The sequence below is a fragment of the Erythranthe guttata genome, chromosome 7 (genome assembly GCF_056151865.1).
Source record: "Erythranthe guttata isolate IM_541 chromosome 7, IM_541, whole genome shotgun sequence".
Lineage (NCBI taxonomy): Eukaryota > Viridiplantae > Streptophyta > Magnoliopsida > Lamiales > Phrymaceae > Erythranthe > Erythranthe guttata.
This window is the reverse complement of record NC_142539.1, coordinates 4,953,805-4,968,066: the sequence shown is the minus strand read 5'-3', so window position 1 is coordinate 4,968,066 and position 14,262 is coordinate 4,953,805. Positions and strand designations below refer to the sequence as shown.

Below are 14,262 nucleotides of genomic sequence, written 5' to 3'. Positions count from 1 at the left end.
ATTAGTAAGTTGGAATTAACTATTAATTCCATTGCTATACTTTTTCTTTTTCATTAACCATGATTAAAATACAAAAGTCAAGTGTTGCTCCTTGGCATAAAGTCAATTGCCTAATTTTCGTACACAAAGACAGGTTCAATCTTATGTTGTACTAAAATAATGGCATCCGATTGGACCAATACGTTGCCAACGACTAATTAAGCCATCTCCCTGACTTGTTGTGCACTATGCCTAGAAATTAGAATAATAATGCTTAAAAAACTTATTTCTGCAAAATAATAATTAAGGTTTTGGAATAAAATATATAACTTATTTCACAAACTACAAGTTGATGTAATTCATTTTGGAATAATTACAGTTTTCATCCCTCAAGTCTGCACTGATTTCACATTTGGTAATCCATGTTCATAAAATACATATTTGGTCCTTCATGTTTCAATAATTTAACATTTTTGGCCATTTCCGTCAATTTACCATTAGTTCGTCAGTTAAGTAGGTGATGGGCACACGCTTGATTTCGTTGGTTTTAAGGAAAAATTGACGAAAATGACTAAAAATGCTGAATGTTTGAAACGTGAGGAATCAAATGTGTTTTTTGTGAAGATGAGAGACCAAATGTGAAATCGGTGCAAATCTGAGGGACTGAAAACTGTAATTTTCCCAATTCGTTTTACAAAAAATAAAATAAAAATCTTCATGTGTAAGCTAAATTAAATCACGCCATGCGGTTCGACTAATTCAATTCAAATGAACTCTTCAACTTTAAATCAAACATTAATTTATTCATAAAGTTATGGTGAGGGAAGATATTCCAGAATTACGGTTCTGTATTTCGGGGATTAGAGTTTTCAATTTAGGAATTAGGGATAGCCGATTGGGAGTTCTGTGGCTTTAATTTCGGAATTAGGGTTTTCAAGAATTAGGGAAATTGGATTTAGGGTTTTCAAAGCTAGGGCACCTGAATTGGGAGATTTTGGATTCTGATTTCCCCAAATTGGTTTGAGACTTGGAATTTTCGACCATAAGGGAATTAGGAGATAATATTTATTGCAAAAATTTATTTGTTTCAAAATATAGGTGTGTTTACTTTGGACTGTTCAAAAAAAAAAAAATCGGTTTTGACGAATACCGATGAAGTGAGAGACAAAGGGCCAAATGATATGTCTATTGGCCCGGCCCAATAGACCCATATTTATTGGGCCACGAGGCCCTTTAAAATTATCACTCCGGAGGTCCAATCACCTTCAAATAAGGTTTGGGTCCGATAAATTGGTCTCGGCCCAATTAATGTAGTATAAATAGAACTTAAATTCATTTAATTAAGCTACGCTTTTATTATTCTATCAATTCTTCTATTCGAATTCTCTCTACGATTACCGACTATTCGCACGTCTGACTTGAGCGTCGGAGGGGTTTCCGCCGGATCAACCCCGGCTTAGATTACGTGTTTTTTGTTCGCAGGATTATTAAATTAATCAGGTGATTTATTATTAACATCATCATTTTGGCGCCGTTTGTGGGATCCGAGAGTGATGTAAATCCGAATGGAGATGTTTGAGGTGAGGATGACATTCCACGTGAAGATGTCATTATAGACAAAAATAGAGGGAAGAAAATAAAACCAATTAATCTTGACTTGGTGGATTTTGATACTTCGCTGACCGAATTGCAATTCCGGGTTCTTCGTCAGCTAGTTGGGGCTCCGAGGAATATTGAGATGTGCTTGCCTAAAAAAGGCGAACGATTGTATCCACCCCCTGACGGGTTCCATACACAATATGTCGCTTATTTGACATGTACTTCGCAGATTGTGCCCGACATGAGCCTTTTGAGATATGCGAGGAATTCGGGGTAGGGTATAGTCAATTAACTCCGAACGTGATTCTCACGTTTGAAGCGTTTCGACAAAGAATGAGACAAGTAGGATTACCGATTAGTATCGAGATGTTCAAGGCGTTGTTTACACTACATCGTGCAAGTAGTTTACCCTTCTTCTACACACATCCTCGAGTTCCTTACAAATTTTTGAAGGCGATTAAATTGAATTGGGGAAAATGGAGTACTTTATTTTTCTATTTGAGGGCTCCGACGTTCGATGTTCCCCTTGTTTGGAATCCGGTATGTGAAACTTTCAAGATAATGAAGAATATGAAGAAACGGATTAGGGAGTCGAGGTTGTGTGATTTGGAGTTTGATCCGAATTATATGATTCCGAAGGGTCAGACGCCTATATCCTTTCGTGTAGTCTACTCGATTTATTTATGCATATGTGCCTTATTTTTCCTTGTCTCTGCTATTCATTTTTATCCACTTAATGGTAATGGTTTTTTTTTTTTTTTTATGGGTGTATCGATTTTGCGGCCCTTTGGGCTAAGGCTACTGGAGGTGCGAAAAGGCAAGCGAGGAGGGCCTTTGAAGCAACCGAAATCAAGTAGTCGAAAATCGCGCGAAGTGTTTCGCGTGGAGGCCTCGCATGTGAGTGGAGATGATCGTAATCATCGTGTTGAGGGGGAGGAGAGAGAGAGGGGTAGCTAAGAGCAATCACGCGCGACGCGCGGTGGCAGGCGGTACGCGGCACTCGCTTCGCGCGATTGGAGGGTGCAGCGCACGCGCGCCTGGGGGAGTCTCGGTCCGCGCGACTGGCGCTGCTGAGCCACGCGCTGGCGCGTTTGGCTGCGCGTCTGGACCTAGATCCGGCGCGTGTGGGCGCGTGGAGGAGCCTTTTTCGGCCGTTTTCGAGGAGCGACGACGTGCTTCGTCTCCGGGTGATAATTTGGTATCGAATGTTGGTATTACTAATATTATTGATGAGGTTGGTACTTGTAGGAGACGTCTTAGATCCCAATTAGTAGACTTTGGGAGTGATAGTGAACAATCACTTAAGTCGAGTTCGTCTAATGTGTCCGAGGGATCCGAGTACAAATATACATGTTTACATCTCTCTTATGGTTTTCAAGCTATTATACGAGAGTGTAGAGTTACACATTGCACTTATATGGTTGGTTGCGAGTTCATTCATTACCAAAAAAAAAAAAAAAAAGAAAATACACAAATTTGAGAACAAATTGACGTGTTAACCTTTACTAAACTTCTATACTGAATTGAATGATTGTAAATCTAATTCCACGCTTCGTATTTCTTCGTATTCGACTAATGTAGATGCCAAGATTAATTTGTGCAGGGTTTAAACTATCAACCTTACGTTTTATTGTTGAGTTTAAATTAGTTGAAATTTCATTTAGGTCTAGTTGATATAGATTGTTTGTAAGTTCTCCTTGAGTAATAACAGGTTTACCCTTATAAATAACGCAAATCGAATTTCTGAAATAAAAAGAGTAACATTTATTATCCAAAACGGAAATAGATATTAAGTTCTTAATCAAAGACGGAATGAATAAACAATCATCTAAAACTAAACTAGAATTTAAATATGTATCTAAGATAACTCTTCCAATGACCTCTGCAGCAACTCCTAATTTTTCCACCGATCTCCGGCTTTAACTTTTTCGAATGTTTTTTCTATCTTTTTCTTTTTCTTCTTTTTGCCGCCGCTGACCAGCGGTCAACGCCGGTCTAGACTTTTTTTTTTTTTTATTATTTAAAGTCATTTTACCCCTCGTTTAAACAACAATATTGTTGTGGTTGACAGTCGTATTAACTATATTTTTGCTTAACACAATAATATTAACTATACTACAGTTTAACACAATAATATTGCTATATTACTCTCTACCACATTAATATTAACACAACAAAAATCACTATTATTTGTGTAATAGAGTAATATTAATATATTGATCATTCAGCAAAGGCAAAGATAAGAAAAAGTCAAAAGAAGTAATATTGATGTGGTTGGCAGAAATATTACTGTCATCCACAGTAGTATTACTGCAAACAGTAATATTACCATCAACCACAATAATATTATTGTTTTTACAGTAATATTACAATAGTAGACAGTAATATTATTACGTTAACCAGTCAACAAATCAAACAAAATAAAAAAGCCAAAAAAAATAATATTGATGTAGTTGATTGTAATTCTATTGTGTTTACAGTAATTTTACCGTCAACGACAATAATATAATTATGTTGACTTGTCAACAAATCAAAAATAAATTTAAAAAAACCAAAAATAATAATATTGTTGTGGTTGACAGTAATTGTATTGTCAACGTTACGTAAATGTACTGTCAACGACAGTAGAACTACTATTAATGGCAATACAATTACGGTCAGCGGCGGTCGTAAAAAAAACAGATAAAAAATTTAGGGAAAAAAAAAGCACTAAAAAAAGTCAAAGCTGGAAACCGGTTGCGGAAAAAGCAGAAAGAAGAAAAAAGAGAGAAAAGAAAAAACAAAAGAAAAAGTCAATGGCAGAAACCGTAGGCGAAAAAAATGTTTTAAAAAAAAAGTCAAAATTGATTAAATTGAAGTTAAATTGGAGTTACAATTAGGAATTGGATTTAACAGGTTGGGGGTAATTTTGTCATACACATTATTCTTTCCTTTATTTATAATATATATTAAATAGATAGGCTTATTGGCTGAAGAGATATAACCCCTAAACCTAGAATAATAAAGATAGTTGGTCAAAGGCGGGATAATTACACTTTTGGTCCCTATACTTGCCACCTAAAACAATTTTAGTCCTCAAACTTTTAAATTCACGAAATTAGTCATCAATCTTACCACATTTTGACAATTTCAGTTCGGCCTTCAACTTTTTCAGTTAACTTGGAGGGATATGCCACATGCTCCTCACGTGAGGTCCAAGTGGCAATAAAAAATCCAACTGGAACACAACTAGTCCATTTGGCAGGTTCCCCCAATTTTTACCCTCCAAATCCCTAATTTCCTCTAATTTCATTTCAACAAAAATCCAACCCCGAAATTCCACTTTCTAATCCTCAAATTGAGGAGATTTAATACAACACCGTAATCGCTCAACCCTAATTTGACAAATTTTAAATGTTTATGGAGTTGGAACATCACGATCGTGCATTAATAATCTTTGATTTTGGTAAATTATTTCGAGTTGCAATCTCTAAACTTTAAATTTGATAATTTCAGAAGTTACAACTTTAATACTCATCTCAAGTTGTTTGTTGTAGCATAAAAGATGAGTAGAAGCTCAGGTGGTGGTGGTTTTGATTTCAACGTCGGGTTTACATTGGTGCCCTAGTGGGCTAGTGGTGGGGTTGCAAGATTGAAGTGTGGTATGTGTAGGAGTGGGGATCAATGTTCGCCATTTTTTTTCTTTTTTTGGTTTTGCAGAGACTGATTTTCTTGTTATTTTTCTTAGAAGATGTGATGGAGAGGTGGTGGAAGGCGGCGGAATGTGGTCAAGAAAGTGGCAGGTTTAAGGCTGGGGAGAAATTGAAAAAGGGAATTAGATTTCAAATCCACTAACATAAATTAAGCATTAAATATTTGGGGGAGGGGTAAAGAATGAGGTGAAAGAAGTTTAGTTTCAGCTCATTTGTATGCTGCCGAGTGGATGTCACGTGAAGAGCACATGACAATTCTATCCAACTTACCAGGAAAATTTGACGGTCAACCAAAATTGTCAAAAAGTGGTAAGTTTGAGGACTAAATTCGTGGCAACAAATGTTTTAGGACTAAAATCATTTTAGGTGGTAAGTACAGGACCAAACCTATAATTATCCCGTCAAAGACTTGTGCATAAAAAACCTTTAATTTACACATACACTTTATTAATTCCCCAAGGGCCCTAAAACTACTTAAGAATCACATTGAGAATCACATTGTCTTCCCTTTACATACGTTTTCTCATTCTTTGTTCAGTTTCAAGATTATCTCCTGATGTGTGACCGAATCCACCGTTCCGAGCAAAACTTGATATGCATCATATAAAATCGGAGTTTGCAAAGCTCGACATATATTCTGATGCAAGTACACATTCAAGGAGTTCGCCACTTACTAATGAATTAAAATCGGAGTTTGCAAAGCTCGACATATTTTCTTATGCAAGTACACATTCAAGGAGTTCGCCACTTACTAATTAATCAATGTATATAACACTACATCAGATACATAAAGCATATATATATACATATCACATGTATATAAATGTGTTGTGTATAAACTTGTGAGGATTTTCAGTCAGCATCCATAATTTGGATCTACCAAATTAAGCCAACAAGCCTAAGAACTTTCTTAAAAGAAAACCCTACAAAAAATGACTAACATATTAAACAGCACAATACCTTCAAAATATCAAACCTTTCATTTAAGGGTAAATAGCACTTAACTCCCCTATGGTTACAAGCTTTTGCAGATGACTACCTTGTGCTTGTAATATCAGCACATAACTCCCTTGTGGTTAATGGGGTAGCTTCCGTTAGTTTTTCCATCAAACTTAACCGCTTCTGTCAAACGTTAAAGTATTTTTTTTGCAGATGACGCCCTTGTGCTTTCATTTTTGCAGATGACCCCCTTGAAGTTTGAAACACGCGGTTAAGTTTGACGGAAAAAACTAACGGAAGCTACCCCATAAACCACAGGGAGGTTATGTGCCGATATTACAAGCACAAGGGAGACATCTGCAAAAGCTTGTAACCATAGGGGGGTTAAATGCTATTTACCCTTGATTTAAATACGTCTTCACCTAAAGATCGACTTTAAACACCAGCTACTTTCACTATTACAATCAAAAAGCAGAAAGAACTTAATTATTTTCACACAACTTAGTCTTGAAATCAGTCACGAGATCCGCATACCCTTTTTTCGTTTCAATAAAACCGAAACATATAACCGATTAAACAAATACTACTTACTAGAAAATAAACTAACCATAAAATCAAGAGAAGGCTCATCCTTATGTTGCTCCAACTGTCCTTTTTTTGCCGAGGTTGGGGGAAACCAGAGTCTCGACGTACGTTTTTACAAAGTAACCATCGGAAACAAGAGTCGCCGTATATTTCTTTTCCCCCACATTATATACAAATAAATTAACTTGTTCAGTGCTAGATCTGAAAAAGATATCCCCATAATCACTAACTCCAACCAAGTACATGTATTGTATATTACCAGCAGGGTGAGGTATGTTCATCGACTTAGTCCATGATTCCTTAATCCCATATTCCTTCATTATCCAAACCTCGTAAATTACACAGAAGCCCTCACAGTTTCCACAAATTGCAGACAAACACCTATCTACCACGCCAAGCCCACATAGGTGATTCTGCGATGTTACAGGCATCGCTATTTCTCCGACAGATTTTTGGCCCAAATCGTACGTAAAAACAACCCAGTAACTATTTCGGTTCGCAGGCCAATGGACTATTCCACAGAAAAAGGTTCCCTCCTCGTAAGGTTTGAAAACTAATTGATCTAAATCGATTTCTTGGGCTGAAAAATTACTCGAGTCACCATCCACGTAGAGGGTTACGAGCAGCGTATGATTATTTGCGAGCTGCTTTCCGTGTGGCCTAATCCCTAAGATAAGCTTGTACTCGTCGTCGGAGGATTCTCTTCCGAACCAGGACACGAAGTTATCGAATTTCAATTTTAAATCGGCGGTTTTTGATACTCTGGTAGCAGGATTCCAGATGCGGATTCTAGTAGCGTCATCGTGATTCTGCAAGTAACAGAGCAAACCATCGAAGGCTCCGAAGAAATACGCGATGGCTCCCGGAGGCAACGGCAGCTCTTCGGTATCGTCTTGGAGACCCTTATAGACAACGCTTTTAGAATGTGGAATGAAGATCCTACGGTGGGAAGGGCTGGAAATCGATTTCTTGAGATGCAAGTTAATCAAGTGTTGGCTGGAGATTATCGAATTCCATTTTTTGGAAACAGATTTGAATCTCATAAGATCTTTAACGTGGAGGCGTGACAGAATTTCCTCGATAACATCTTCCGGTAGTTGCTGCATGGTTGTGTCGAATGATAGACTAGATTCTCCCTCTCTTCTTATGATCTTTTGTGTTTAAATTAAAAAGAGAATTTGAATCCTCCCCCTCCAATTTGCAAAACCCTGCACCGCATCCCTGTATATACCAAATGGAGGGATGAGTTATTAAAAATAGGGTAAATTACGACCACCCCGAAGTAAGGTTAAATTACGAAAAAAAACCCTTTTGTTTTGGTAATTACAACCACCCCATCAACTATGAATCTTCTTACACATTCACCCTTATGGTGTCAAATTCAACATAATCTTCTTCATTACGTGAAATGTTCTCTACTTAGTACATGTTTTGTGCAAAAATGCAGTTTCTGATGCACTACCACAATCTGATATTTACAAGTCAAGAGGCACATCTTCCTTCAAAATGTGGAGCTCGAATGGGGTAAAACGGGTATATACTGGAAAACATTCCACATAATCTAGAAGATTCCACCAAAATTTGACACCATTCAGCAATGGTGTACGTGTAAGAAGAATCATAGATGAGGGTTTTATTTGTAATTTGACATTACTTTTTACCCTTAAAAACATATATATAACTCAAAATGTAAATAAAATCTTGCACATTTCACAAACCAATATTAAAAAATATAACAACAATTTCATAAAGTATCTACAATAATTTAATGAAAGAAACTCCTTTTTAATTTGAAAACATGACTTGCAACAATCCATAGCCCACCTGATAACTAAAGGTAAGAGATCAACCCTAAAAGTGTGGAATCAAATAATTCAACTTAAGAGAAAGGAAAAACAAAAATCTTCAAATTTGAAATTGAAGATGTGGCTATAATTTGAAATTGGAAAAACAAAAATCTTCAAATTAGGGGTTTAAGCATCGTCTCTTACCTGAGGAGCAAATGGTGATGGAGGAGAGAGAGAGAGAGAGAGAGAGAGAGAGTATATTCCGTTCCACCCCTTGAAAAAATTCGATCTTGTAAAAAACGAAGGGCCATTTCATCTTAAGGGGCATTTAATCGACGCATTAAATATAATGTATCGGCTTAGCTCAACTTGACACATAATTTTTAATTTGATAAAATGCACTTCACCCCCTATAAATTTCTCAGTTTCGCATTTCCCCCCCTAAAAATTCGAAAAAGGGATATTCCTCCTTCGAAATATTATTTTGGTTGCACTTTGCCCCCGAAGCCAATTTTTTTAGGGCATTGTGCAACAAAAATAACATTTTAAGGGGGCAATGTGCAAAAAAGGGGAGTTTTTAAGGGGCAATGTGAAAGAGAAATAACATTTAAAGGGGCAATGTGCAGCAAAAATATCTCAATTTCGATGAATAATCAATCGGAGTTTTGCTATGGGGGCAATGCGCAACAGGAATAACATTTTGAAGGGGATATTCACTTTTAAAACTTTTTAGGGAGTAAAGTGCAAAAATTAGAGATTTACAAGGGGTGATGTGCAATTTTCCCTTTTTAATTTTATATTTAATAATTTTATTTAAAAAATCTTCAATTTCCTTTTTTTTTTCAATTGACAAATAGGCCAATGACAAGGGCACTCAATTAAAAAAAGAATATTCATTTTTTTTCTTGCAAATATATCTACCTCGTTCAAACTTATTTGCTAATAGGAAAACTTTTTTCATATATACCAAAATTGCCCCCAACTACTTGAAACCTTAATTCAACTCCAATTTCATCATTTACACTCCAGTTTCATGCACTTAATAAAACAAATAGAAGAAATAATCTGGGATTAAAACTTGCATAAAATCGTAGAAAAATGGTTCATAAATCCTACATAGGGTTCAAATAAAATCCTAAAATAAAAGAGTTTAGCTACTCATGATTAAATAAAAAACAAAATAACTATTCATGATAGATAAAAACTATACTTGAAGTCTTCAAATTCTTTATTTTCGTTCTTGCTTCTTTGCTCTCAAAATTGCGTAAGGGACCCTTATTTTCGTGCTTGAGATGGCCTTTTATAAGGTGAAAAAATTGGTGAAAAGGCAGTTCCTAGTAGGGGTGGGAACGAGCCGAGCTCGAGTCCATGTTGCCGAGCTCGAGCTCATCGAGCCAATTTTTTTTGGCTCGAGCTCGAGCTCGGGCTCATTAATTTTTTTTATTATTTAATTTTGGGTAAATTACAAACACCCCCCTGAGGTATGGTTAAATTACAAAAACCCCCCTCTGGTTTGGATAATTACATCTACCCCCCTCAACTATGATTTTTTCTTAGACCTCCACATTTATGGTGCCAAATTCAACATAGTCATCTAGATTCCGTGAAATGTGTTCTAGTTTGTACTCGTTTTGTGTAAAAAATACAGTTTTTGATGCACCACAAACTGATATATACAAGCTAAAAATCACATATTATGATCATCTTGCTTCATAATGTAGAGTTTGAATAGGATAAAACGGGTACAAAAGTGATAATATTCCATATAATCTCGAAGATTCCACTAAATTTGAGGAGTTGAGGGTGTGGTTGTAATTATCCAAACAAGAGGGGTGTTTTTGTAATTCGACCATACCTCGGGGGGGTGTCGAACAGTCTCATCATTCGAAGCTATCTCCTTCTGCCTTTTTCTTCTGATGTGGGCGGTTGTTTTTATCGGTGAACTACTAGGAGCATATTAATGAAGAGATGGTATAACAAAACTCCAAATCTCCCTTCTACTTCCACAACAACATCGCCGGATCCGCCGCCATTCTTAGACCTGCAAAAACGCATTCCATAGTCATCTACAAACCCTTCATCAGAAATCGACAAAATCGATCAAGCCACCACCAAAAAAAATTACGAGCTTGAAGAAGCCTAAACAATTGATGGATGTGGTGGTGCGTGGTGGGCAGCGGCGGAAATTGAGAGGAAGGTGAGGAATTAGGCTGCCGCTGGGAAAATTGCAGAAAATTGGGAGATGAATTTGGGAAAATTGCAATTTAGTCCCCCAATTTAAGTTTTAGAAGTTTAACAAAATTCCAATTTGGCCTCTTACATTATTATAATTTGATGTTATTCCACTTAGGGGTATACTTGTCTTTTTACCTTCAGTCAACCATTAAAATGATAATGGGTGCTGTGAGCTTCGAAAAATATTACATAGGGGGGTATGAGCGAATTTTTTTTTGATAGGGGGTTATTTGATAATTAGAGATTTCACAGGGGTGGTATTTGCAATTTACTCAATTCTTTTTATATACTTATCTACAAATATATTCAAAATAAATATTATTATCAAAATAATTAGGGAAGCAACAAAATTATTTGGAAATTTATTATTCAAACATGTTCCTAACTTTTTAGAAATTGCAAAATGACCCATAAGGTGTCCGTTAGGTGTTCTCGAGTGTCGGACACGAAACATGTCCGAAACGCGGATACATAAACAAGTTATGCCATGTTAATGAACGCAAAATTCATGAATCCGTTTGCATTAAGGGGTTTGTCCAGATTCGGTGTCAAAGTACGCACTTAAGTAAAATTACGCAACACAACCAAAAGTTTAATTCATAATTTAACTAATGAATCTCGAGCGCATGAAGAATTTGTGAAATAATTAGTAGTTTGCGCAATATAAAAATTAATTCTTCAGATTAAATTGAAATTGAAATTGAAATTGAAATTAATAACCAAAAAAAAAAAAAAACTCAAGAGAAGAGGCTCAACCTTGTATTGCCGCAATCGTCGTCCTTTTTAGGCCAAGTCCGGGTGAAACCAGAGTCTCGACGTACATCCTTATGTAGTAACCACCGGAAACAAGATTCTTCGTGTATTTATTCTCCGCCACATTATATATAACTACATTATTATCAGGTTGAGCCCAAGACCTGAAAAGGATGTCCCCATAGTCACTAACTCCATCCAAGACGAGATTCCGTATACTACCGGGAGCAGTGGCGGATGTAGTGCACACCTTTGATTTTCACTAAATATTACTATTATACATAAAATAACGGAAAAGGCAGTTGATTGAAGTGGTAAAGATATGTCTTATTTTATTAAGGGCAAATTACCAAAACCCCCCTGAGGTAAGGCTGAATAACGAAAATCCCCCCCATGTTTGCGTAATTACGAAAATCCCCCTGAGGTATGTTGTCATCTTACAAATTCCCCCTACGGTGTTACTTCTGACGGAATCTTTTTGATTCCATGGAATATTCCTCCGAAAATGACATTCTTGCCCTTGAGGGGTAATTGTAAGCATATTAATTACTTAGGGGGTAAATTGTAATGTATTTAAAAAATGTAGTTATTTTAATTTTAAAACTATAATGTATTTCTTCATTTTATAATTATTAAAAAGATAAAATGTATATAAAATAATTAAAGATAACATTAAAAGTTTTTATTTCTTTTTTAAGTTTTTTATATATTTTTTTATTCAATAAAATCGAGGTTACGTATTTTTGAAATACTCTCGTATTTCTTATTTTATGCTACAAATATTTTTAATAGTTTTTTAATATTATGGTAATTGTCAATGTTTTATTATATTTTTTCGTCAAAAGTAACACCGTAGGGGGGCTTATAATACTTAAAAAACGTAGTTATTTTAATTTTAAAACTATAACGTATTTCTTCATTTTATAATTATTAAAAATATACAAAAAGAATATATAAAATAATTAAACATATCTTGTAACATAATTTTTTTTACTTGTTTTGTATTTTTTTTTATATATTTTATATTTTTTTATTCAATCAAAACGAGTTTACATATTTTTGAAATATTCTCGTATTTCTTATTTTACGGTAAAAATATTTTTAATAATTTTTAATATTTGTTTAATTATATTTCAATTTTAAACAAACGAAATGTAAAAAGTATATATTAAATACAAATAAATCATAATATTCCATTGAGGGGGATTTTCGTAATTACGCCTTACCTCAGGGGGGTTTTCGTAATTTGTCTTTTTTCTTTTATTTTTTACATATTTAACAGAAGGGTATAATAGACTTTTCACGTTTTCTGTTAAAAAAAATTGGTCAACCGTTAGTCAAGGGGGATTTTCGTAATTACGCAAACATGGGGGGGATTTTCGTTATTCAGCCTTACCTCAGGGGGGTTTTGGTAATTTGCCCTTTTATTAATAGGTCATGGGTTCGAAACCCACCCACACAATAATGGAATTTTTTTGAAAAACATTTTTCAACTTTTTGGTCTTTAAATATTTACACAATTCACCTAAAATTTGTAAATTATAAATTTTTGGTCCACTATTTTTATAAAATGATATTTTAATTTTTTATTCTACAATTTCGAATCCCCTTGGCAAAAATCCTGGATCCGCCACTGTCCACACGTACATATATTCTTATGTAGTAACCATTGGAAGCAAGAGTCGTCGCGCGCATTTCTTTTACGCCACATTATATATAAATACATTGTCACGTTGAGTCCGAGATCTGAAAAAGATTTCCCCATAACCACTAACTCCGACCAATTCCATGTTTCGTACATTACCACCAGGGTGTGGTATATTCATCAACTTAGTCATGAGTTGCATAGGATCACTATTCGTGAGTCGTTTGCCACGTGGCATAATCACTAAGACAATCTTGTACACGTTGTCACTGGGTGATTCCCGTCCAAACCAGGACATGATATATATGCTCGAAATTCGGTTCTATATTCAAATCTGCGGTTTTTGATACTCTTGTAGCTGGATTCCGCATGCAGATTCTCGTATTGTGAACATTGTAATCATCCATATAACAGACGAGGCCATCGGACCCTCCGATTGAGATCTGGAATGAAGATCCTACAGTGGGAAGGGCTCGAAATTGATTTCTTGAGATGCAAGTTAATAATATGGCAGATTTCTTTTTTGTTTTTTATTTAAAACCGTTTTGCAAAATTATATTAATATTTATACAAGACATCAAGAGGCGGCTAAATAAACTAAAAACCTAGTTGATAACACAATGAGTTGTTCCCAGCGTGGAATTCTTAAGTGGAAGTAATATTTGGAAGGTCATTAGTTTTAAAGAAATTAACCAAAAAAAAAAAATCGAGTTTTCCTAATTTATAGGAAACTCGTTCGATCTTAGAGAGTTAGATACTGTACCTGATTATTTAAATAACTACCCACTAAGCACACATACACATAGGTATGTGTGTGTGATTATCTGTAGATCTACGGTTCAAATCCACCCCGTGTAAATAACCAAGTGTAGCATCTAATTTCTCATCTTATATGGTGCACAAAACAACTCCAAAGAAAAAAAAAGGAGCTGAACTATAAAAACTCCAGTAAATATATATATATATATATATATATATATATATATATATATATATATATATATATATATATATATATATATATATATATATATAACAAGAATTTCAC

At 35.2% G+C, this 14,262-nt stretch overlaps 1 protein-coding gene across 2 annotated transcripts; it reads right to left on the bottom strand.

Moving 5' to 3' along the window:
* Positions 1 to 6,659: 6,659 nt before the first annotated feature.
* LOC105964672 (F-box/kelch-repeat protein At3g23880) lies at positions 6,660 to 8,895 on the bottom strand. Of its 2 annotated transcripts, none has more exons than XM_088820811.1 (2): positions 8,786 to 8,895; positions 6,660 to 8,015 (listed from the first exon to the last, which is right to left on the bottom strand). In XM_088820811.1, exon 2 carries the CDS (start codon positions 7,898 to 7,900, stop codon positions 6,842 to 6,844), a length of 1,059 nt encoding a protein of 352 aa, XP_088676937.1. In that variant the 5' UTR covers positions 7,901 to 8,015; positions 8,786 to 8,895; the 3' UTR covers positions 6,660 to 6,841. The 2 variants fall into 2 exon arrangements, with proteins under 2 accessions (XP_088676937.1, XP_088676939.1); XM_088820813.1 differs by having other exon boundaries at positions 6,660 to 8,002.
* Between the last annotated feature and the right edge of the window lie 5,367 nt (positions 8,896 to 14,262).

Bases quoted from the DNA above. Each gene is read 5' to 3' on its own strand.
- LOC105964672 (XM_088820811.1), bottom strand. From the start codon at position 7,900: ATGCAGCAACTACCGGAAGATGTTATCGAGGAAATTCTGTCACGCCTC.